The 24,827-nt window shown below is 41.7% G+C and overlaps 1 protein-coding gene across 1 annotated transcript; it reads left to right on the top strand.

The window, feature by feature from the left end:
* Positions 1 to 3,153: 3,153 nt before the first annotated feature.
* ube2kb (ubiquitin-conjugating enzyme E2Kb (UBC1 homolog, yeast)) lies at positions 3,154 to 23,315 on the top strand. Its single transcript, XM_088908731.1, has 7 exons — positions 3,154 to 3,506; positions 11,602 to 11,695; positions 15,256 to 15,314; positions 16,010 to 16,092; positions 18,205 to 18,304; positions 18,778 to 18,906; positions 19,713 to 23,315. Exons 1-7 carry the CDS (start codon positions 3,444 to 3,446, stop codon positions 19,785 to 19,787), a joined length of 603 nt encoding a protein of 200 aa, XP_088764857.1. The 5' UTR covers positions 3,154 to 3,443; the 3' UTR covers positions 19,788 to 23,315.
* Positions 23,316 to 24,827: the final 1,512 nt, after the last annotated feature.

Below are 24,827 nucleotides of genomic sequence, written 5' to 3' on the forward strand. Positions count from 1 at the left end.
GGGTCAGAACGCAGGGTCAGCCATTTATACCGTGCCCCTGGAGCAGCTGGGGTGAAGGGCCTTGCTCAGGGGCCCGACAGAGTAGGATTCCTCTGCCAGCCACAGGATATGAGCCGGCAACCTTCCAGCCACGGGCCCAGATCCTTAGCCACAGAGCCACCGCACCGCCCCTGAGGGAATGGAATCAAGAGGGCACCTCACTAGCTGGGTGCCACTGTGGGAGGGTTGGGGGAAACAGCCCATGCAGATTTGTACTTGCTGCCTGGTGAGGTCAAAGCAAGGGGACAGGTTAAAACCAATGAAAATATGGACTGCAATAGAGGAAGGAATGCTCGCCGGACTACAAAATAATATAGTTTTGTATTATTGTAGTTAGACTATAATACTGCCCCACCATTCCACATTTACTTTGTACATTTGGATATTTACAAACAGCCTTGTTTATTGTTTTAAGTCTTCAGTTAAACGTATTAAGGTTTAAGATAAGATTTTTATTTATTATTATTCCCCTGAGGGACATTTTTTATTTAAGCTCTTTTCCTCCACGTGACTTGCTTTTTCCATAATTTGTGGTTTTTCTGACCTGTCATTCCAGAGAAAAGTATGTTCTGTTATTTTCTGTGCTTCCTCACCGAATGAACCTGCATGCACTTCTCCATTCACCCTAAACAACTAGGGAAGGGGGGATGAAATTCAATAGAGCTGGTATCCCAATATGTAATCTCCTGTCACAGTCTGAGGAACTAAGAGAAAGTTTCAATACAATATTATATCATTGTCCGGAATGTGTGTTAATGTTTACTAATTGATATTGCTTGGCAGCAGGGCATTTCAAAAGTCACACCAATGAAGTTCTTGAATGTGACATTAACAAAATAAGAGTATAGTATTTACAGCTGAAACTCCAGAGCTGTTAGGTGGATGGTCCCACTCTCAGTACAGATGCAACAACTGTATATGAAGTTAATTTGAAGTAGAAAAATTTGATGCCCATTGTATTGTCTAAACAGGGATGATGCAACTTTCCTAAGCTGCATTCTGCTTTTTAAAATACAGACTAGGCAACAAGGACTTAAATGGTAGTAACTGTTTTAAGGAGAAAATAACATAAAACACAAAAACAGGTGTATATGGACTCGAGCCACTTTCCAAAAGAGTCACTTTGTCAAAGTTTGGGTTTTCAAGGTGCCTTTTGAAATTTTTGTGAATAATACAGAGTTGACTCAGATGAAGCAAGGTGAATTCAGGGGCCAAGATGGTGTTGTGAGAAATCAACATTTGTTCTTTTCACGTTTAGTATGGAGCTATAATGTACATGTAAATATGGAGGCATTAGTGCTGACTTGGTTTCTGTGAGATAACCGTGAGATCGTAAACAAGCCTCTTTCTTCTGCAATGAGGAAATATGCCTGCAGTTCAGACTGCAGCTATCATTTAAAACATGACCTGCATAAACCCACACATGCAAATAAGTGCTGGCTTTGCATGGGAGACTAGTTTCCCTGACTCGATGTTTAAAAAAAAAAAAAGCTGATTTTGATTCTGGAATTTAAACTTTTAAATTCCAAAATAATTCTCAAAGGAATTGCTCTTCCATGGTTTTTTTGGAGCCGTTAAGGAGACACAACAGCAAATGCTTTTTTTTTCGTGAGTAACAGAAACAATCTAAAGAGCGGAACTTTTGGGGTCTCCCCAAAGCCCCTGTGGACATATTCTTGGGACTCCTCCTCGTAATCATGATCTTTTCAACTTTACATTCAATCAAAGGAGTTTTGTATGGATCCAATGCAGCACTCAAATGAAATCATTGCCATCTGACCAGACATACTCTTTATTAAGTGTAATAATTCGGGCTCTGACAGGGAATGTCAGCATCCAAAGTGAAGCTCTCACACAAAACCTTAAAAACAAAACAGAAAGATGTTAGCCTTTTTATTTCTGTAACATTGTTTTGTTAAATAATGATCATTGTTTGCATGTCGCTTTTGTGAATCATATCTTGTGTGCAGCGTGGAGACTATTCTGGATTCCTCTGTGATTCATTTTGGATTGGGTCGTACTTGTGTAGCATTGTTAAAGGGTTTGAACTTCAGAGCTGTTCAACCACATTCTGTATGTTCATATGAAATATTCAGGATACAATAAATAAATATGGCGCTCGAGGTTGTTTTATTGGCAACTGTCTTCTCTGTGGTTCTCTCTTGCTTGCCCTGCTGTACTCTTTGTTTCCTATTTTGTGTCGTGTATCGGTATGGCACAAGGTCAAAAGGTCAGTGCTTCATTAATGGACTGCTGAATATGCTGCACCACTAATCTCCTAGCCCATTGTTACTTCCTGGAGGCCTAGATTTCAGAGAGATGTTCTGGGGAGTAGTTTGGAGCAGTTATTCAGAGTGGTAAAAACAGCAATCTAGAATTGTCCTATGTAGATGTAATGAAACATGAATTAAGTCTGAGGTAGTTTGCAGCAATTCTGTTTTTTTTTATCCAGTCATAAACGTTATGCAGTTATAGTATTGGAGAAGTAAAGAGCTCTTCTTAGGTACTTAATTGAACCATGGTTCTGACAAATATTGATTATATTGATATTGATTATGTTTTTGCTTTATGACACTTTAAAACTGGATCTTGTCACATGTCAGAAGCTAAGAAAGACTGGGCCTCGTCAGTAAAAGGAAAATTAGATTGCTGACAGAACTTGTTTTAGTACATCAGTAGGTGGCACTCTTCCCTATTAGATGAGGGGGCAAGGTGCTGTAAAGATCGAAATCCTTCAAATGAGACTTTTCATACGCCCCTCTGTACTTCTCACATTAAAATTTCGTACAGTACATTTTTACAACTAAAATGGTCCCGCGTTCCTCCATTTGTAGTACATATTGCCACACACTCAGTTAATCATTCGGCAAAAATATCGTTCACTGAATGTCATGTTTGTGTATGTAGTGGGTGGAAACGTAAATAAAATGTAAATAAAATACAAATATAAAAAGTACCAAATTAAATCTGTGCAAAAGATAGGCCCTATCTCGAACATCACACCTGGAAGGAAAAAACAAATCGATTACAAAAATAAGCTAAGTAGGTTATGCTCCAGCACCTACTTCAGTTGAGTAGTAACATTATTATAATAAAACGCCTAGCTTTGACTGTGTAGTCCCGGACGGGGAAAACGCCCTTAAAGCAGAGCTCCTCTCCTCGGAATCCGTAAAAACATTACACATATTACATCTCAGAATACCTAGCACATCACTGAAGGAAGTTGTTTTATTCCAGTTTGTAACATATTGTTCTTTTGGCACAGTGCGCAGACTCCGCAGATCGCCATTTGTGTGCGGGTAGGGGGGTGTCTGTTTTTGTTGTAAAAAAAAAAGAGGAGCAGAGCGACGCTGCAGCTGTAGGCCTGTATCAGCAAACAGCGACAGAGAGGAGACGGCAAAGCCATGGCCAACATCGCAGTGCAGAGGATCAAACGAGAGTTCAAAGAGGTCCTTAAAAGCGAAGAGGTTAGCCATTCTTGCTTCTCTGAACGCTTGAGCCACGTACACGACACTCAGATAAAAAAATAGAGAGTAATTTAACAGTTGAAAAAGGGCTACCGAGGCCCCGGGAAGGGGAAGTTAATGTCATCCCGACCGGGGCCGTCCAGAGGGGGCAGCTCCTAGGGCTGGCGGAGACGGCCGGGGAGGGGTTCAGGAAATACCGGGGATCAGGCAGGAGGTTAGGCCGAGTGCAGGGAATAAAATTAAAAATAAGAGCCCGGTCAGTGGGATTGGACTTCCCTGTGTTTGTAAAAGCCTTTTCGCTTATACGGTATAGTGTTTTTTTTTTTAAAATTCCAGTGTGACGGGGGTAGTGCATTTTGTAAACTAAGCCAAAGTGACATGCTTCCTCTCTCGTTTTCGGAAAAAAAGATGTCCTGGATCACTTTGTAGAAATTCAGGTTGGCGTGAAAGGGGAGCGTGGTCCTGCACCAGAACTCAAAATGTGGCTGTCATTAGGACGGGAGCTCCATTTCTGTCCCAGTTAACTACCCGATCGTGATCTCCAATCCTGATCCGGTTCTGGACAAACCCACATCATCACTGCCACAAAGTTATGTAACAAAGCGGACGAATCCAGTGATCGCGAAACAGCTTCCTTAGCTAAACACAGAAGCTGATTTCTTTATTGTTATTATTGGGGATTTTTACGAAGCTCATCGATATTAGGTTTGAATGTTGAGAAAGCACGATCATAAAGACTGTAACAGCTGTCGCAAAGGTGTTCACCCCTTTCTCATTCACACATTTTGAACTGCAGCTCTGCCGACAACGCCATGTGTGTGTTGACTGCATACAGACGTATTGAAAGTAGAGCACAGAGAAGAGGCCTGTCTCACTGTACGGATCAGGCACTCAGCATCATTGTGCTACCCTGAACACGTTATTATTCAGCCTGAACCTTTTCGTACTACCGTTTTATTACTGCCGGTCATTTCTCCGTTGTTTCAGTGCGTATAAAGATTTGCAGAGGAGCGTCGTCCTTTTGTTAGGGAGAGAAGAGCTTTGAGACTTCAATGTCAGAATATGCTTCCGTATCATGTTAAAATATCTTCTTATGAATCGAAATCCAACTATCCAATATCCATCTTTTATTGTCTAAAGTCAGCAGCCACTGTTTAGAGAACAATTTGTTTTACAGCCTGAAACATCAGTCCGACTCAGTTATGGTGCATCTGAGAGTCACCATTCTACACATCATAGACATTTTAAAAGTGTCTGCTTTATGATTGAATGTACTTCTGTTATAAAGCTAAATGAAAGCTGAGCCATAGCAAGGTAGTGCATTTCTTTAGACTCTAGGTAAAACTGTATGTCAGTGATTCCACCTCAATCTGCTCGGTAAGAAACTAAAATTAATCCTTAAGCAATTAATAAGTTTAATAAGGCAGCGATGTAGAGCGGTGGTTTGGGCTCTGGGTTCAAGACTGGAAAGATGCTGTTGTATCTTTGAGCAAAGGTACTTGATTGAAGTTGCTGCAGTAAACGCAGTGTAAATGATGCAGTATTATTGAGTCTCGAGGTCGTTATTACACAGGACTGAGAATGAAAAGTACTGTAGAAAAGAAGCTAGAAGACTGCAGCTTTTGTGTTCCTGCTCCAAGTCAGATTCAGACTACAATCCTCGATAAACATGAATGTGCAGATGTGTAATACATTCTTATTCGCATATGAAAAAGAAAACGCCGCGGTTGAAATGAGAAGTGTTTTACACTATTATACCATGTCTTGAGCATCTTTGCTAAAGGTGTGCCTTTTCAGCCTTTGACCATGTGTCCTGTCAGTGTTGTTGCCTGGGTCTCCTGTTCTGCCTCAGGAAGACTCCTGAACCGCGCAGTTCAGGCAGAAGACGTTTGAAGTTCCAGATGTGGCCCTTCAGGATTTCAAGATTGAAAAAAACGATCCGAGAAAGAATTCCTGTCGTTTCACACATTTGGAATACTTGAGCTAGCTCATGATATTGGACAATTTTATACTTAAGCAGGGCCTTCGAGACAACAAAGGTTTGACTAAGGGGCGTTGAGCATACTCCTGCTTTTCCCCGTTCCACCATTTGTTAGAGGTGATGTCCCAGGATACCAGTGGACGTTCTGCAGACAGTCTGTTCCTCTTTCATTAGTGTAGTAGGAAGGGATAAAATTCCGCACTGCGGAACATTAAAAGTACACGACATTTGTTCCCCAGTGTGTAGACCCTCTCAGTTTAAACAAATCCCGAAATCGGGCTCCAAAATCAAGTTTGCCGAACCTTTCCCTTGTTAACTACCCTTTCTACCCCTCAGTTCTGACTGGCAATTTGAGCCAGGCATGCTAACTAGTGTACCGTGCTGTTTAATTGTAAGGCTGTTACAGTCAGATTTCAGGCTTTTACAACATTTGTCTGTTTGATGTGATGTAGCTAGGCTGGGTGGCTGTGAACTTCACCCCACAGCACACCGCTGTCACGTTTCAGAAGAGAACGAAATGTTTTGGTGAAAACTGCTGTATGTTCATTCTTATTGCTTCAGCCCTTCCCATGACCAAGAGCAATATCAGTTGCCATCTCTTTCAGTCTGTCTTCACTTGATTTTCTGGCTCATCACAATTGCACTTATTTGCGGTATTGAATTACCCCGTCCCATAATTGTAACTGGAATTTGTTTTAAATCTCCTCTGGTATAGGTTCTCTGACCATTGCTTGTGTTTTTCCTTTAGTGTGCTTCCTGACAATGTAATGTATTGTGTAATAACAGTCATAAGGAGAGATGCAGATTTTGTTGGGTGTGAGGTATATCTAACAAGGTTGCCTGCACACCAAGTGTCCTTATGTGATTCCTCTGCTATAGGAACTCCCCCTCTAACTCTGGCAATAGTGATCAATCAGTTTTATACCTATATAGTGCCTTTCAATGCAGAGCATTCTCAAGCCACTTTACAGAAAGTAGACCAGAAACATCAGTACAGTCTACAGAACATACAATAAAATCATATACTGTATAATTGAGAAACTAAAGCAAAAGATTAAGAATGTAAGACGTTAAAAACGTCAACAGAAACTGCATTTTTAATATGGTCAGAAGAATATTCCAAAGCCGTGACGATACTGAAAAACCTTGGTCTCATAATGTACAATGTGAAGTCTTTGGAGTGTTAAGAAGCCTTGAACCAGCCAAATGAATGCTTAATAAAATCAGGTGTACATCAGGTCTTATTAGATAATGGTCTATTTGTTATAAGCCCGTGGCTTCAGTAGCTAAAGACCAACTAGACACTTCAGGCAGAGTATTGAATCCGTTAGTGTATCTGTCACTTCCTGAATGTTTCTCTGTTGTGAGCTGTTTAAATGTTTATCTCATTTTGCCTTCAGCTTTCAGCCAGGCACGTTCGTTAACGTTGCTCCTTTGTCACTTCAGGTGAATTTAGTTTTTTGAAAATGTGTCCTCCACGCCATGTGTGCTGTAGAATTCGGGATGAAATTTGATGTCTCCCTGGTGAAATTTGCGCGCTCTGTTTTTATCTGGTTTTGGAATAGGGGATTTGTCTTCTTGGAGCCTGAAAGCTGAAAGCTTGGAGGTCCTTGGCTCACCTTCGTAACGTTTCTGTGTCTGGCAAATACCAGGGTGCTCTCAATGCTGATGGCACCTGTGAAGCTGCCTTCTATCCCCTGTCTTTTCATTTCCTTTCCCTTGCTTTTATGCGTCTTCTTGAGAGCCATTATCTGTCTAACGCCAGTCTTTTTATTCCTCTTTTACTTTTTTAAATATCCCATTTGATTTTTCTCCCTACTCTGGAAAGTGCTTTGTACATTTAAACGATTCAGAAGGGAAATCTCCTTGTGGGAGGCAGCCAAAATCGTTTACTGTCTAATTTTCTATCCTTTTTTGGCTGCTGTTTTATCTGATTTGTGTTTTACATAGCATTGGGTATCTAATTTTAAGACCATTAAGTTCAAACCTCCAGTTAAAATAGTTATAGACCTACCTCTTTAGTTTCACCAGGTAATAGTTTTGTAACATTACACAAGTTCTGTGCTTCTTCTGGTGTGTTACACACATTCAGCAAATGTAACCTTTTCAAAGCCTTTTCTTCTTATTCACTCAGTGGATATCCAGTCCCTCATATTGCTAACAATATGCGATAATATTATAATATAGTATAGTGACATCAAACAGAAGGACTCAGATTCTTTGTTTAACTTCAAAAGAATTCTACCAAAACACATGGTAAATGTTGAAAATATGCTCATTACACAGATTAGTGAGCTTTAAAATACATTTTCTCTGAGGTTAAATCAAAACCAGCATTGTTCCTCCCTGTGTCCTCCCTAATCACTGGCTTAGTCAAGGTGAATTGTGAATTCATCTTGTGAATTCATCCAGGCCCTTTGCTGATGATCTAGGGTTCTTGTACATTTACCTCTTGTCTTCTGGACAGGATATAATTATATTTTATTTAATTACAGCAGTTGAAATTTAGGATTTAACGTGATCATGCTTGATTTGATTTCACATCACTTTGTAGAGGCTCAGTTCCTTTTGTAATTGCAGAAAAGCGCTGGTTAAAATCTATCTTGGTGCCTTCTGTCTAGTTTCCTTCTTTGCCTAAACTGCTTACAGGACCATTTGTCTGGTGCCGGTGTTCAGGAGCTACACCGTCAGTGATCTGGGCTGGGCTCTGGGATCGTTGGTTTCAGGGAAGAGAGCTGGTTACGTCTGAACTGTGTTGAGGGTCTCTCCGTTTCGATCCCCCTCTTCTTTGAGCAGTTTTGCAACGAAACCTTCACTGTCTTCCCTCATGCGTTCGCTGTATTCCATAAATCCTGATGTTATTGCTTGCAGCCTCTTTTCCAGGCCATCACTTTTGTTGAAGTGATTTTGCTTCTGAAATAGAAACATTTAGAACATACACCTCTCTAATCTGCTTCAGATCTCCATTTTCTAACATTTGTCTGGTTGAATAAAATCCCCTTATTTCTTGGATTTAATCATTTCTTTTGCCTTGCATGGTTTCTTTTCTGAATCCTATAATTGCAGGAAGGGTTTTTAAATTCCATATTCTCCAGTGTGACCCTGTTTTTCTTTAGTCTGGGACACATTTTCCATCATGGGTTGTTGTGCCAGCATCTGCTCTGTGCCTATTTTGTGAGGCAGTCAGGAGCGCTGGCCTGTATTTACCTTCAGCTTTAGTCGCCAGTGTTTTCAGATGAAAATGGATTTTATTCGTTTAAAGATCACTTAAAAAAGAAGATCGCAATACATTACTCTTTTAGGAAAGGTATTTGGAGTATCTCATGTATGCTACCATGAGCTGACACATACCATCTGAGAGCACGCATTGAACAAACACTCTTTACAATCAACTGATTTTGTCACGATCTGGGAGGTTTGTTTTTCTGGCCGAGACGCCGTCTCTGACAAAATAAGAAAGTGACGAAGACAGTTCTTTACTACTGTGCATGTGAAGGTCCCAAATTGTAATAGGTCTGACGCCAGCTTCAGGATGTGACTTTCCACAGGCAGCTAGGAGTTAACAGCCTGTGTTAGCCTGATTCTTCCCTTCCCTAAGCAAACCTCCTTAGGAATGTCTTGGTTGCTGGATCTCTGAACAACCACTTTTAGTCTTGGGGTTGATCTTAATTTAGCTCGGAGATCACCAGCAAGGACATGCAACACAGAGAGGAAGAACATTTCCAGTGACATATTCACATTCAGCAGACAACACATCTTGCTGTAAAACCTTATTCTTGATTTTTATTTGTAGCACAAATGTCCTCTATCCAGTACAAGTAAGAAGCACAGTGTGCATTATGCTGGTGCTCCTATATGATCCGTTTTTCCCTGTTATTGCAGCATGGGAAAGCAAATCGGACCCCGTTGCCCAAAAGTTTGATCCGGTGATCCGTGAATTATGGCTTTCTAGGATGAATGAATATTCATCAAGTTTAGAGTGTCTTTGACAGATCGGTACAATTTCTGAAACAAGACTGATGGCCAGGGCTTCACTGTTCGACTGTATTGATCAGATTCTGATATGAGTCCCAGCAGAAACGGTTAGGTTCTGAAAAAAAGAAGAGCAGTGTGCTGATCGGATCCATGGATCCATCGCGGGCTTGGGTTCAAACGTTTTTTTCTTGCACATATCAGTGTGCATCAGGACAGGTAGGCGTAATTGGTTGTTTTATCATATTTCTTCTTCTTTGTGTTTAAAGCTTTAAAAAGCTCTGAAAGTTCAACTGGGCCATTTTAGAAACACATTTTCATCATGCGGTGTTTCTGTGTAATTTCTTTTCCACTTGTTACAGAATAGTAAAAAAAAGTATTCTAAAACTGAGATCTGGGGAAACATCAAGAAAATGGCAGTTCATCAATGATGGCATTGGAGGTTTTCATCATATGCCAGCAGTGAAAGTCTCTACTTTAACTCCCCCTTAAAATGTATGTTTAGAAAAGTCTGAATAAAGCCAAGGTCTGAATCAAGGGTACGAACAATAAAAAATAAGATTACAGTGCTATAGGATGTTTCCCAATGTAGCTATTGCTAATGTACAAAATGTACGTACCTAAACGCTTGAAAAAAACATGACAAAAAATAACTGGGCAAAGAAAATTGTGACTGGAAGATCAAACAATAATAGTATTAAATATCCAGTAAAACTTATAGGATAAAAACATCTAGAATACATAGAATTCTAAAATCTCCACTGATCACATATATCAAGATAGTGGATACAGGCAATCGGCCTTGGTCAATAACAACGAGTCATAGTTGTAATTGAATTTGTAATAGAAAGCCTAATTCAGAACCACTGACCACGAGGAAGAAAAATCTTAAAGCTCAACCAGCAGATCGAAGTCCTCACTCCCGAGTCAAGGAGAAAAGTGTATTCAACACAGATTAAGAGTTAACTGACTGCAAGGCTTGAGAGCTGATGGTTGCCAGTTTCCAGGGACTGCAGAGTTATTTTGTTCTGAAAGGTCTCGGCCTCTAGCCGGGGAGGAAAGAAGGAGATTCCATTTATGGAAAGTGACGGAGAGCCGGAATGGACAAAGCAGGGCCGACTTGCTTTGCCAGTGAATTGACATCCTTAAAAGCCACCTGCCTGCAGTCGACAGCTGCACTGAGGTGTGGAAGAATGAAGATCTTGGATCCCCAGTAAGAGTTAGGTGTAGGCCGCGCAGAGCTCCCGGTCATCTGTGCCTCATCGGAAAGAGTCAGCCATGGATATGATGACGTCTCATGGTCATTTAAAATTCCAGAAACTCAGTAGTGATTGCTGTGCTGATACCACTGCAGGCGCTGTGATGGTTGAGTTAGCTGCTGAAGGCTTTACTGACCCACTGGGCTTCCACAAATGCAGGAATGACAGGAGTCTCTGATTCAATACAAACATGCGCTGGTTTGATCTTGGAATTAACCTTGTGATCAGATCTCAGAGTATTCTCAAACTGAGACTTAGCTGACACTGCAAAAAAAAAAAATGCAATTAAAAATTTAAATGGTGGCTTTGGTCCTGGAGAGCCACAGTGTTTTCTGTTTTTTTGTTTTGTTCTAGCTCAGCTCTCAAGTATTTAAGCCATTTACTTTCCAAATTAGTCAATGATCATGGTGATCTTCAGCAGCTCTTTTAAGACTCCTATAAACCATGACGGATAGAGGTCCTTCAGTGGGCATAGACTTTATAGGGACTTTTCAGTCCATACTCTAAATTGTGAAAATGTCAGAACCCATTGTGTGGTTTTCCTATAAGGAAACAAAAAGTTCACTGGGGCCATATGAAGACATTATGGTTAGAATGATCAGAGGAAACAGGTGAAAGAGTGGAAAATGTTACTGTAGCAATATAATCTGCTGAACAGTGTTTTTGGAAGACTGTGCCATAGTCTGCCCATGTGGTGCACTCTTTGTATGGCTGTAACAATGCAATATAGTAAGAACCTTGCCAGTATTGTTTGCGGTCTGGCTAAACAGGACCAGGGATGTCTGCATCAGAAAAGAGACATACACAGTACTCCCCAGAGTCCAGGAATGCAAGCTGGATACAGACAGAAAAATCATTTGATCTTTTCAATGTTCTCTTGCAGACGAGCAAGAATCAGATAAAGGTCGATCTTGTAGATGAGAATTTCACAGAACTCCGGGGAGAAATCGCAGGACCCCCTGACACACCTTATGAAGGTAAGCGCTCTCTCTCTCTGCAGACGCCTATGTCTGGAAATGTTCGTTGCGAGAGGCTCAGCAGTGAAGGAGCACATTTCGAGCACGGTTGATAGGTCTGTGTGGTTCGGACATCAGTGGTTCTGCCTGGCTATGATCTGTTTGGTTAACCATGTGTAGACTTGGCTGGGTTTTCTTTGCTTGCTGTGCAGCAGTGACTCTCGTGGATTGCTCGGCCTCTGTGAGCTGATTTGAAGTGTGCTGTCCTTCCTCGGACACCCTGCATCTCCGTTCCATACCTGCGGGCTGCGTGAATAAGGAAGGAGGTTGTCTGAGAACTGAGCTTTAAAGGATGCGGTAATTGGTTATTCTCAGTGAAAAAGAATGGAAATAATAGCCTTTTATTTGCTTCATGTGTGTTTTTCGAATACTTTCCATGGAAGATGAAAGTTAAAATGTAACTGTTCTCCTGCGGTGCGGCTCTGTTGATGTTCTTCTGCGGAGGAATGCTCATCACAGCTTGGACAGCAGAGAGCAGTCACAGGGCTGGAGTAGGAACAAGGAACCGGCGGATTACAAAGGAAAAGAAACATCTGTCTCAAACAGAATTCTGACTTTGTCATTATTTCCCCTAGATGAGGGAGGTTCACACAATGAGGTACCCAAATATTCTTAGCTTTAAAGGGCTGAGTATTCAGATATTGAGTTTGCAATTTGCAAGATTTGCAGAAAGGTTCATGAACAAGGTATAAGGCCCCAGCAGACAGACTGTCATCTATCACACCGTAACTCATTGAAGACGTTTTCCTGTGTTCGAATGCATATGAAAATCCGTGTTTTCCCTCCTTGATTAAACTTACCTACCATGCTCTCGGGCTGCTAGTTCGCTGGGCCGACTCTTGGGTCGTGAAGTGATGTGTCCAAAGTAGAAGCAACATCAGCAGTACTTTTCTCCAGGCGACCTGTGTAGGCCTGTAGTGGACGAATGAGCTGTCTCTTCTGTGGAAGATGCTTTGCGCTTTAACCGGGGAGACATTTTAAGAACGAGAGCATCCCGTCGCAAACACCTAGTTTTTCAAAATGTCACTGCTTAGAGGATTAATGGGATTTCATTAATGTGTTAAAGTGGTGACCCAAAGTCATGTAAGAGTATGAAATTCTTGCATCATTTTAAATATTACATATGGTTTCACAGTAGATACTAGCTTAGTGGATAAGTAGTGATTAACAGAATATGTGCTCACAGTCTTTCGACTGTTATGTGATTTTAGTGCACTGACTGCAGATTAAGTGTTAGTGAGAAAAGACACGTTTTTTACAAGCTTACACTTGAGTCCCGGAAATGATGTGTAGATACTGAAACCGTAGACGATTGTAATAAAAACATTTTGCATATTTTCACTCTTGTTTTGACTTTTTATTCGCTGTCCATGACGCAATAGAAATGTAACGAAGTGGCAATTGAGTACAAGACAGTATTGCCACACGATGTGCTATACAGAAATATTTTTTCTGTTCTGTTTGGCACACTGGATATCTGTATTGATTATTTCTCCTGAGCTGCCACAGCGCCAGAATGATGGGAATGTCTGGATGAAAGGAGATAAGGTTGTTGGTGAATTTGCACGGGGTCAGGGCTACCTCATCAGATGAGCCGCCCCCCACAGGAGTAGAGACTAAAATGACTTTACAACCTTTGAGGCCGAGGGCCGACAAGTATTATGACAAACCAGCAGCACTGACGATAACTGCTTAAAGGTTGCATCTTAAATACCACTAGCAGTAAAAGTTACAGCAGTAACAGAACAACAATTTCAAAACGTTTGGCACAGCAGGCATTACCTTCTTGGAGCCTAGTCTTCTCCTTCAGATTTCAGAAGCTACGCAAGCCTGAATTGTTATGTGGCTGACACTTTTATCCAAAGCGACTTGTGTTTGCGCCATTTATACGGCTAGGTATTTTATTTCAATGTAGTGCTTTATTGCCATGTCAACAAAGTTGTTTGGAATTTGCTCCAGTGCAGCCCTGATAAAAACAACACACATTACACTTACACACAGGATACGTAACACATCACACCTACACATACAACATACTCAGATGCTTAATGGCCCCTTGATAGGTGCTATTTCGGCACCAAGCAGGACTGCATTTGATGTGTTGAAGCCTCCTCCCCGAACAGAGAAGTTTAAAACAGTAGCTGGCGGGATGGAAGGGGTTTGTGGACACCCTAGCTTCCCGTTTTGTGTGGCTGCTGTAAATAGAGGCAACACAGGGAAGATCCCGTCCGATGACCTTGGATGCTGTGCATATGGAAGTTGTGTTGCTGTACCCACACTATTCTTGAGATGGGGACCGCATTGCTTGAGCGGGGAAGTATCTTGCTCAAGGGAACAACAGCAGTGTCTTGCTTTGTATTTGAACCTTCAGTTGTGAGTTACAAATCCTAGCCATGGGCTCACAAGATGGGATGGTGGATTTGTAAGGAAAACCGGGCTGCTGCAATAAGGTGGACCAGTAGGTGGCACTCTTCCATTTGAGCCTGTATTGCCAGACCAGTGAGCCTGCGTGGTGACTGGGGCCGTGCTGAATGAGAATAAGTGTTAACTCTCCAGGGTTGAACAGTCTGGCCTGGGTGATGTTTCCCTTTAATTCAGTCGGTGGGGCACTTTCTCATTTCTCCACCTGATCTGCTGGGCAATCAGTTTTTAACTATTCTAAATGTGTTCTTCAAACAGGTGATTTAGTTAGTGACTAGTAATTAACGTCATTGCTCTCTAAAAACTAACTGCAGTGTGATTGAAAGTCGCATTGTCCAAATTCATTTGTGATTGGAAAGTGGGACGTTTTAATGGTGGTCACTCAGGCAGAAAGCTGAATAAGGGGCTCGGTCAGTGACCACCCCCCACAACTTGCAGTGCACATTTATTCCACTGGGAACTCCATGGGGCGGAGTGGTGGCTGTGTGGCTAAGGATCTGCTGGAGCCTTCCAGCGCTGTGGGTATCCATTGCTGTTGTTGCTTGTTTAAAGAACCCGTGGCAGGTTGGTTAGGGATGACCTTCCTTTTCTAAATTCATGTAGAGGGTTCCCAAGGATATACTTTTTCATAGTTGATCCAAAAGTTTGGTCCAATAATTGTTTTGAGGAACCTTACATGTAATTGGAACTTGTTCAGCCTCAAGGACCGGTGTTTCCTTCATTGAAATGTTTCTTGTAGAATTGATCAGTTGCTTAAACAAGTGTTCCCAGTCTTCTAAATAACAGGTGATCTAGGGTGACCTGTAAGAAGAACTGCACTGAGACTCTCCAGGACACCAGGAGTTTGAGACACCTATTTTAGTCTAAAAGGAAGGACGTACTGCTTCTAACAGTGCCATTTATAGCAATAATCAAAGCAAACTTGACTAGGCCCAGCCTTGCTGAGCTTCTTTGATCTGATGAGGTTGTAATGTGGTGGAAGGGTGGTTATATGTTAAGCAACATTTTTATACATCATGATTTCTTTTTTTGAGAATGCGTAGGTGTTATAGCTGCGTGCATTAACCGAACCTCCCCTTTCTCTTGTGCTTTTTCGACAGGTGGTAGATATCAGCTAGAAATAAAAATTCCAGAAACATATCCATTTAATCCTCCAAAGGTAGGTGTAAATACAGAGTGCGTCCTGTTCAGCCAGTCCTGGTCATGTGAGGGTTTAAGTCACTTTGCAGGCTGTCTGTTGCAGATGGCAGCGGTGATTATTCACACTGTCACCTAAGGTATTATGCTTTTTCTGATGCTTGTAAGTTTTTTGGCCCAGATGTAAGAGAATTGAAGTTTGCTTATTGCACGTACTGTATAGGGGGAACCCCAAAATCGTATGCTCTGAAATCACCGCTTGTATCCTCCAGGAGTGTGGCCAGCCTGCTCTATGTGAGGCCTGACTCTGCAGCTAAGACACAGAGCACCGGCAATCAGAAATGATTAAACTACCATGGAACATAATTAAACTACATTGACTGAACAGAAAAGAGTGTCTGGACAGTCTAGTTAAAGCAACACCTTCAACTTAGGAGAGACACGTTTTGTGTCTTTGGGCAGCTGACTGATTTACCCTCTTCCAGAAACTATGTAGGTTAAGTCCATATCAGACACTTTGCAAGTAGTGTTTTTAGCTGCATTTGTAGCCTGAAAGCTATCTGCATTATGGACAGCCGAGGACCAGTTCATTTATGAAAGTAAAACGTCAGTGCAGTACTGTACATCTTATGTCTTCCACAGTCAGATCTGTGCATTTCGATGTCAATTGGCTTTTTGTTCATATGACTGTGTTAACTGTCTTTCCTTGTGTTTCAGGTTCGATTTATCACTAAAATATGGCATCCAAATATTAGCTCGGTCACTGGTGCAATATGCTTGGACATTCTAAAAGATCAATGGTAAGTTCCTAGAACATATTTAAGATCTTCTTTTGGAAGATATTTTTATAGCCTGGAAAAATAACTCTAGCCTTTACTTGCTGGTATTAATTTCCTTTCCCCGTTAGCTATTAACATATCAATTACAGGGGATCTGTTTGGATATAGTTTTAACTCTCTCGCTGTACGTTCCTCTGTAGGTTTTCATTGGGGATCACCCTGGAATTGTAATTGATTATCAGCAGGGTTCCTTGGCCACAATCCCAGAAATCAAGAGCCTCTCATGAATCCCTTTTCAGCATAGCAGCAATGGCTGTGTTGTTCTGTGACTGTAAGGTTGATGCAGAATAACTGGGCAGTATTGTAGGAGCCCGTGAAATCTGGTTGTGGTCTGAATTTTTAAAGAAAAAGAGAGCTCTTTCAATCTGCACCACTTCACTTGTCGCCTTTGTACCCTGGTGAAATATGTTCAAACATAGTTTGTTTTTGGAAAAAAATAATACGTTCACACAGCTCCATAAAATTCTCTAGGAGGCAAATTAATTCAGAAAAAGATCAACTTCTTTGCATTAGCTGAGCAATTCTGCAGTTGTTTTGGTTTGTTTAACCATTTTCTCTTGACACGTCTGATCAGATGGACCTTTGCTTGTCTTTCGACACCTTAAATCTTGTTTTTAAACCTCTGTGAAACCCAAATGACAGAATAATTAGTATGGGGGAGCTCAGACTGACCACGATTGCCTAAAGAATTCCCGCAGGACATTTTACTGAGTAGTCTCTGGAGAAAAACTAAAGCAAACTTTCACCCAGTATAAGGTGGGACAAGCTGCTTTCTCTGGTTTCATTTTTTTTTGGCAAAGATCATGTGAAGCTCTTTGTTCAAGCTGAAGGTAGGGCAGTTTGTTATAAGCATCCTGATGGTGTGTTGTCTTCCCTTAAAGGGACGGTTATTAAATCTCATAACAAAATAAAATCATTGATAGTATAGAAAATGTTTACAAATTTCGAATTTAGCACAAAATTAAGTTTGTGAAAGTACAATATGATCGCCTCTATTGTCGTAAACCGCCGGTCTTGCCACAAGCGAGAGTGAGAGTTCGCATGACCTGTGACATGATGCGGCCCTTCCTGCTCACTAGTCCCTGTCATGACTAATGTAATGTGATGTACAAATAAATGAGTACAGGTTGTGCAACAAACATTTCACCCCACAAAGGTGATCTGTCTGCAGAGTTAACAAGCAAGTAGTATTTGTCAGCAAAACTGTCTTGAAGTCGAGAGCAATATTTCTATTGGATTAAAAGGGATGTTTTCACAAGCCTGCTTGTTTACAATGTAATAAGGCTGCCTCACTTCACCGGAGGTTTTGTTGCCTCATTCTGAGTCGCAGAACATGGGGCTGCAAGTAACAAGAAATTTAATCTATTTTGTGTTTTAAATTGGAGGTTTTTTTACATGTTTCTGTGTCCATTTTACTTTTATTGTGGTTTGAAATTTACTCATGATACTTTCTAACCCTGCAATACGAAAATACCACTGCAGTTCCCCCTTAACGCATGTTTTCTTAATTTAGAATTGCGACCTTGTGTCGGATTTTATTTTATTGTGAAGCCTGAAGTGGTCCCATGAGCTGTCAGCACCTTCCAGGACTTTGAATACTTGAATCAAAGCCCCTTGCAGTCTTCTCTGTTGAAGGAATACCAGTTCCTTTAACCGATCTGTGGGTGATCTTCCTTTGACACCAGGAACTGTTTCCTGTTACCATCATAAGAAATCTTTTCAAGATGGCAGCTTGTAACGCAGTGATGAGTGTTCTATATGCAGATCTACCGGTGTGTTGTATGGTTTTAGTTGTATTGCACTCAAGTGATTCTATACTTCTCTCCAAAATTCAGATGCTGGCCGTTTTTCTTCCTTTTATTATTTTAGGTAAGGATGATGAGGAGTAGAGTAGGAGTGCCTAAATCTTTTTCATCAGGTTTTTCGTTCCATGTTGCAGAAGTGTGCTTCCTTACAGTATATTTCTGATACAGTATATCACTGCACAGGGGCGTGTCGGTCCCATCTGAAGCTACTGCTGCCGCAGTGCCTGCGAAGTGACCTGTGTCAAATGCTTTGCTCTGACCCCTGCAGGGCAGCTGCAATGACCCTCAGGACAGTGTTATTATCGTTACAAGCCTTGCTTGCGGCGGCAGAGCCAGACGACCCACAAGACGCAGTGGTGGCGAACCAGGTAGGGCTCTCCGGCTCTGTCTCTCTGTCCGTCCCCGGTCTCTCTGTCTCTCGGTACCCACCAGTGATCTCGTCCTCCTGCCTCACCGTTCCGGCCTCTCTCTGTCCCTTTCTCCGCCTCCATTGTGGTCACCCTCTCCCTCCCTGTCCATGTCCTCATCTCCTGCCATCTCGGTCTTGCCCTGCCCCAGGCTTGTGTGTTTCTGTCCCTGTCCCCCACCTCCCCTCACCCCTGTTGTCTGGGTGCGATTCCAGACTCAAATTGTGTATGATTGAAGTTTGCGTGACTTTTAATGAAAAAAATGTCAACATTTTCTGAATGTTCTGCTAAAGGCACACAAACGCCCAAAACACGATTTGCTATGTGGGATATAGAGAGTGCTGTGCATGCAGTACTGCAGTACCCTCCCCTCCTGTCTGTCAGCTTTCACAGTTCTCCTTGGTATTTAATGACTGCTCTTGCTCTTTTCACAGTACAAGCAAAATCCAGAAATGTTTAAACAGACGGCACGACTCTGGGCGCACGTGTACGCTGGGGCGCCTGTCTCCAGTCCCGAATACACCCGAAAAATAGACAAACTGTGTGCAATGGGCTTCGATAAAGTAAGCACAACGGGCGGCGATGCTCCGTGACCTTTGTTGAAAAAGAATCTCAGCAATGGAAGAATGACAGAAACACTGTGGACATTTTCACCACACAGCTGGTGGGGCTGGGCTGGTTCTGAAGCTGACCAGCCTGTCGTCAGCCTGATCGAGCACCAGTGACCCCAGTGACTGGGCCAGGTTGCTTCCAGTGCCGTTCCTGTGCACCTGTCCTTCCCGCGAGGTGTCTGTGGGATTTCTAGGGCTCTTGAAAGCACCAACACTTGAAGGGCTGGAAAGTGGTGTTAAAATGGGTCTCATTAACCCAGTAATGAACTGATTGAGCTCGTTAAGAGCCGAGTAAGAATGAACAGCTGCTGGCCGCGAGCCCTCCCGGACCAGGACTGCCCACTCTTGCTCTTAACTGTCTGCTGTTTGCAGCAGTAAACCCCATTGAGTAGAACTTCTCCATTTCTAAAATGGAGAAATGTGTAAAAAGGCAAATAATGGGTGATTCTAAAAAAAAAAATTGCTGACAAGTCATTTTTTTAGCGTTATGCTCTGCACCTTCTGAGCTACTTTTGTAATGTCATACATCCTTTTTGCATTTCTTGTATCTCCCCTGGGTCCTGGGATCCCTCAAACATGTCCGTCCAAATTCACTGGGGTCCTGTACGGCTTGGGGTAGTTTCTTTATGGCCCCCTCCAGGATGGGTTAGAAACAACTCAGGGCGAACGGCACTTTTGGCACTGGTAGAAAAAATAACCTTGTAGTGTTTGCAGTACTAGTGCTATAACTCCTGCCTCTTCTGTTTTTCTCCCCACAGAACGCAGTAATAGTGGCCTTGTCTTCAAAATCATGGGATGTGGAGAGTGCGACAGAGCTACTTCTGAGTAACTGAGCAATTCATGAAGGCTGCTCCCGTAGGCTTGCCCCCCCCCCCCCATCCCTCCTTCGAACTGGCCCATCTGCCCTCGTTTTTTCTTTTTTTTTTTCTTTTAGTATAACATCTAGGTTCCCTTTTAAAAAGAAAACGGCACTGTGTAATTCCTGATAACGCTAACTAGCTGCAAGTTGAGACTGGAAAAAGACAAAACTTAAAAAAAACGAAAATTGCTCTGTAAATAAAGCTATTAAAGTCTGTGTAAATTAAAACCGGGGAAATACTTTTAATTTTTTTCTTACGTAATATTGTAAAGAATCACTATAAATTTGAACTGTGGTTACGGTTGAGATAACTAACCCTATAGTTTTTTTATATGTATGTAAAGACAATGTGACCAATACTTGTAAGAGTATTTCTCAATTTCCTTTTGCTTTCCAGAACTCCAATGTACTGCTATTTTTCAACAGGTATGTATTGAATGTGTCATAGATTTACTCCTGTCTCTTCACTGGTAGCTGATCTCCACGGTGTTATCACCTTGGATCCTTCACTGTTAGTTCTGTAGCAGTAGCCTATTTGAATTGACTCACATAGCAAATTGGTGGAATAGCGCAGATCATGTGTAGAGGTCACATAGACTGGATCCTTGACCCAGGACGTACTCTGGGGTTTTAATATCGTCAAGGACCTCGATAAATGGTTAGCAATTCCTAAAACAAAAAGTCGTCTTGCATTGCACAAAGCCAAACTTTCTCTTGAAAAGTGTTGAAAAGTTATCTTGTCATTTAAACCACCACATCAGGCTCTTGATCTGTCTGCCAGTCTGAAGTTTTGGTCTAACCAGCACCTGATTTTAAAACCTATCCTGCTTTATGTGGTAAATCTTACAACTTCATATAAGTGAGGATGCCAGTATGGTACTGTGTGCAGCCATGTGGGTATTAAGCTACTCGATCACACGTCGGACTGACAGGGAGGGGACTCGGGACTTGTTGTTGAGAACACAACCCTGGAGTTGGACTTGGTTTACAACATTCAGGGTAACTCAAAAATAGTGACACACCAGAAGGTGCCAATCGGTGAAATATCCTGCAAAATCATGCGGAATTGGCGACTCCGAGTTCTTGCGTTAAAGCTGCTTTGTTTCCCAGCAGCATGCGTGGTACAATGCAGGCATGCAGTCAGGGGGAAAGGGGAACATTTAATTAAGGTAATAATTTGTGGCATCTACACAGTGCTTTTCATCCCAAATAGAATGGGACTCACCTCATCCAGCTCTGCAGATCCCTGTTCCCTCCAGAAGTACAGAATATCCTGAGATTCCTGGAGGGGTAATGGGCTTTCTTACAACTTTTTTTCCCCAAATGCGCTGTATCGGACGGGACATTTACAGCTAAATTGTCAGCTGTAAGGAAGCCTCCATTACTTCACAGCCTAGTAGGACAGTAGGAAGAGCATTTATATTCCTGACGGTCCGACACCTGACTCTGAGCCAGACGACAGCTCTACAGTTGTACAGTAGGTCACCCATCCTACAGATTGATATTTTTTATGTTAAATGAGAAAATGTTAGTTGTGCTCACACTGTACGTATCCAGTGTGTATTTACACAGTAAACTTTCAATTTTAGCCAAGTCCAAGCAGCTCTTCTGTTATAAAACACTTCTCTCTCTCTCAAGATTTCAGTGCGTAATACAGAGACTATCCCTGTTTTAGTTGTTTCCTTTCGACACGTGCGAAGACACACTCAAGGACTTCATAACCTTTAGTTGATCCAAATGAGCTCTAGTTGAGAAATTTGAAGTGGGGTTTGCTTATCAGGTACATGTTCATCACTTTGCTTGGTCTCATCTCCTTTCTTTCTTGCACTGGGAGGGTTGTGATGATGCTGTTACTTCACCTGTACATACTTTAAGATCTAATGCACAGACTATTGCTATTGGCCACAGTTCTGCTATTTCAGCAAAAAAAAAAGATTCCCTATTTCTCTTGTACATACAGCCACACACGTTTCATATTAAAATGACATTTCATCTTAGAATGCACTATTGATGGCTGCAGTTATTTTTTTGTAAAAAAAAAAATGAAAATGATTTTTCTCTTGTTCCTGTTGTATTTTGGTATGATCAATATTGCACGAAAATGGTTGCTGTTTCACAGGTATGAAGTTGACTCTTTTCCACTCTGCTTTTCAGTAAAGAAAAGAGCTGAAAATGGTGTTTGACTCTCCTGTCTTCTTCAAAGTCCAGTTAAAGGCAGCGGCACAGCATGGTTCTTGTCAAACTCATATTTCTGATTAAGAGAATAAGAGAAAGGCCACACTTCAGCACAAGACTTTTTTTTTTTCTCTGAGGTGAGCTACACAGCTCCTTTATAAAGGATTTGTGATGTCATTTACACAAAAGTGCGAACACAGCAGAAGCTAGGCTCTGTGGAGATCCGTAACACTTGCAAAAGCCAAAAATTAAATACTTTAATAACAGGAGGGATGTGTTTTAAGGAAGTGCTGAAGCTGAGGCAATTGAAACATTTTTAGAACAAGTCTGTTTTCACTGAGATGTCTTGCATTCAGCATTTTTGAAAGGGGATTAAGCCTCATTGCCTGAGATGGAAAAAATGTCCACCAAAAACTATACAAGTTTAACTATTTTTGGCTTAATGTTTTGCCAGAGTCAATGCTATTCAGTGTCAAAGCAAAAAAAGGTGTTAATCTAGCAGACCTGGTATGATTGGATGATTTCTGTTGTCCATTGCCTCAAGTTGTAGTCACACATCAGATATGATCTTCACATTAAAACCCATTTTTGATGGTGCTGTATAGGTTTTTTTTTTCCTCCCTTTTCCAGCAATGAAGTATTAAACAAGGAGAAACAATAGGGTTGGTGTAACAGCCAAAGAAGGTTGTAGCGCTGTTGTTTGAATGCTGTACTGCTATACAAGCAGTAGCCAGCCGTTGGAATCCCTCATCATTAATAAAGTATTGACCCTCCACCATTACAGTGCTGAATGAAAATGTTCAGACAGGAGCTCGTATCACGTACGAACAGCAGTTGATCATTCAATGAATTAGTCAACAACCATTACAGATTCAGGTGGCCAATACATATGCTGATGTATATACTGGGATTTGTATCGACTTAATGAAAAGCCCATTCGTTTTCCTTTTTTAAATACATGGCCCGGTTGGGATTGTAATTTGTCCAACAACTCGACTTGACTTGAATAGCTTTGATGTCACCCCAGATGAAGAGGGGTCACTGTCACGTCCCATGGACCCTGAGCCGTGCCTGAACTGACCTGGTGCTGTTTGCACCAAGCACTGCAGCCCCGCAGGGTCCAGCTAAACCGAGGACGAGACTCGGGCGCACACAGTCGTGCTGATGGGACAATCTCTGGGTCAGTCGGGTAACAGCATAGACTTGAACTGGCACCGTCCAACTTACAGAAGTTCTCCACATCGTCTGAAGCACCATTGATTGAAAATGCATGTGGTGTGTACAACATGTAGCAACAACTCAGATTTCAAATAAAACAAATCTGTGACCTCTTGTGTATGGGTGGATTGATTACATTGTTAGCAATAGATGCTGCAAGTAAAGAAAAGATTAGTAGGCTAAAAAAATGTTCTGTAGTTCTCCAAGCGTCTTTTGGATAGCTATAGTGTTAAAATAATTTGAGGCCCAGAGACTGTCCGAAGTGTTTATTCCCTATATATATATATTTATTGCAAAGCATAGGCCCCTTAATTGCAAATCAGGAAAGCAACTCAAAATTGCCATATTATTGTAATAAAAGTTTACTGGTATTTAATTTTTTTTTTTACTTAAGTATCCCTCATAGAACCAACACCTGGGTTATATTAATTTTGCTAAATATTGATGAAATAGGTGATGAAACAAAGTGGAGCAGACTAGCAACAAACTCAACATACCACCTATTACCTACAGTTCAATCCTGCGCTTACAGGAGCGTTCTAAACCCAAATAGATTCTATATTCTCCCCCTTTTAAGGTTAGAGAAGCACTGTACTCAGACTATAAGGTGATACAGCTCATGAGCATTTGATATAAAGCAAATGCTTTTGATGCAGGATGAAGGAGTGTACCGTTAGGATTTCCGTTCTAAAAACTATGGGGGGGGGGGTGTAATAGAAGGAAATGTATACTTACAGTACAAAGCAAACCAGAAACCTTCCAGCTCAGTTTCCACATACCGACAGATACAAAGGCATGTGGGTTATGATCAGGCAAGTAAAATACTTATTTATATTGTTGGAGGCAAACCCATCTGAAGAGCCAAGAACCTACAACGAAAAGGCACCCTTTCCTTTCGACACTTGTCAGTCATTGGAAAGGTCAGGTCCAAGCTGATGGCCTCTTCCCACCCATCATCACCCTTTACCTGTCCGTGAAGCACCGACAAACACCCCGACACCAGCAGTGCTGCGGCGTGACTCTGGAGAGTGAGGACGATCTTGGGATTTCACAAGACTCACATCTGATGAAGGCCTACCAGCCAGCTCACTCCCCATTTGCATCGATTTAGCATTACTGCAAAACCTTTGTGCATTAGGACCAACAAGCAGATGGATCCTTTATGCTGCATCAAACCTCCTTTGAACTTATTTTTGCAGGCTGGCCACTTGCCATGGTTAAGGCCTTTCAGGTGGTGTTGCTGACCACAGAAACAGTAAAAGGAAGCGTGTCACGACGGGTACAAATTCCATAAATCATGAAATCGCAGCTGTACGTGAACAGAAGTGAGTTTAAATCTCAACAATGAGCAAAGTGACACTGGGGCTCTCATTCCTGATGCTCAACAGTTACTAGGACATACTATATCTACACTGGACGACACCAGGAGTCTCTCTAAACACAGGGAGCATGTACAGTGCCTTATTATTATCCACCCCCTTCCAAAGATATGCCATTCTGTGGAATGCGAAAAGTACATATATATATATATTTTAAACATTTGTAATCAAAACTTGAATGCTCAGACCACTTAGGAGTGAAAGAAGCAAAATGTCACAGTCAGCAGTGCAGCTTCTCAAGA

This window comes from Atractosteus spatula, chromosome 1 (assembly GCF_055471065.1).
Source record: "Atractosteus spatula isolate fAtrSpa1 chromosome 1, fAtrSpa1.hap1, whole genome shotgun sequence".
Taxonomy (NCBI): Eukaryota; Metazoa; Chordata; class Actinopteri; order Semionotiformes; family Lepisosteidae; genus Atractosteus; species Atractosteus spatula.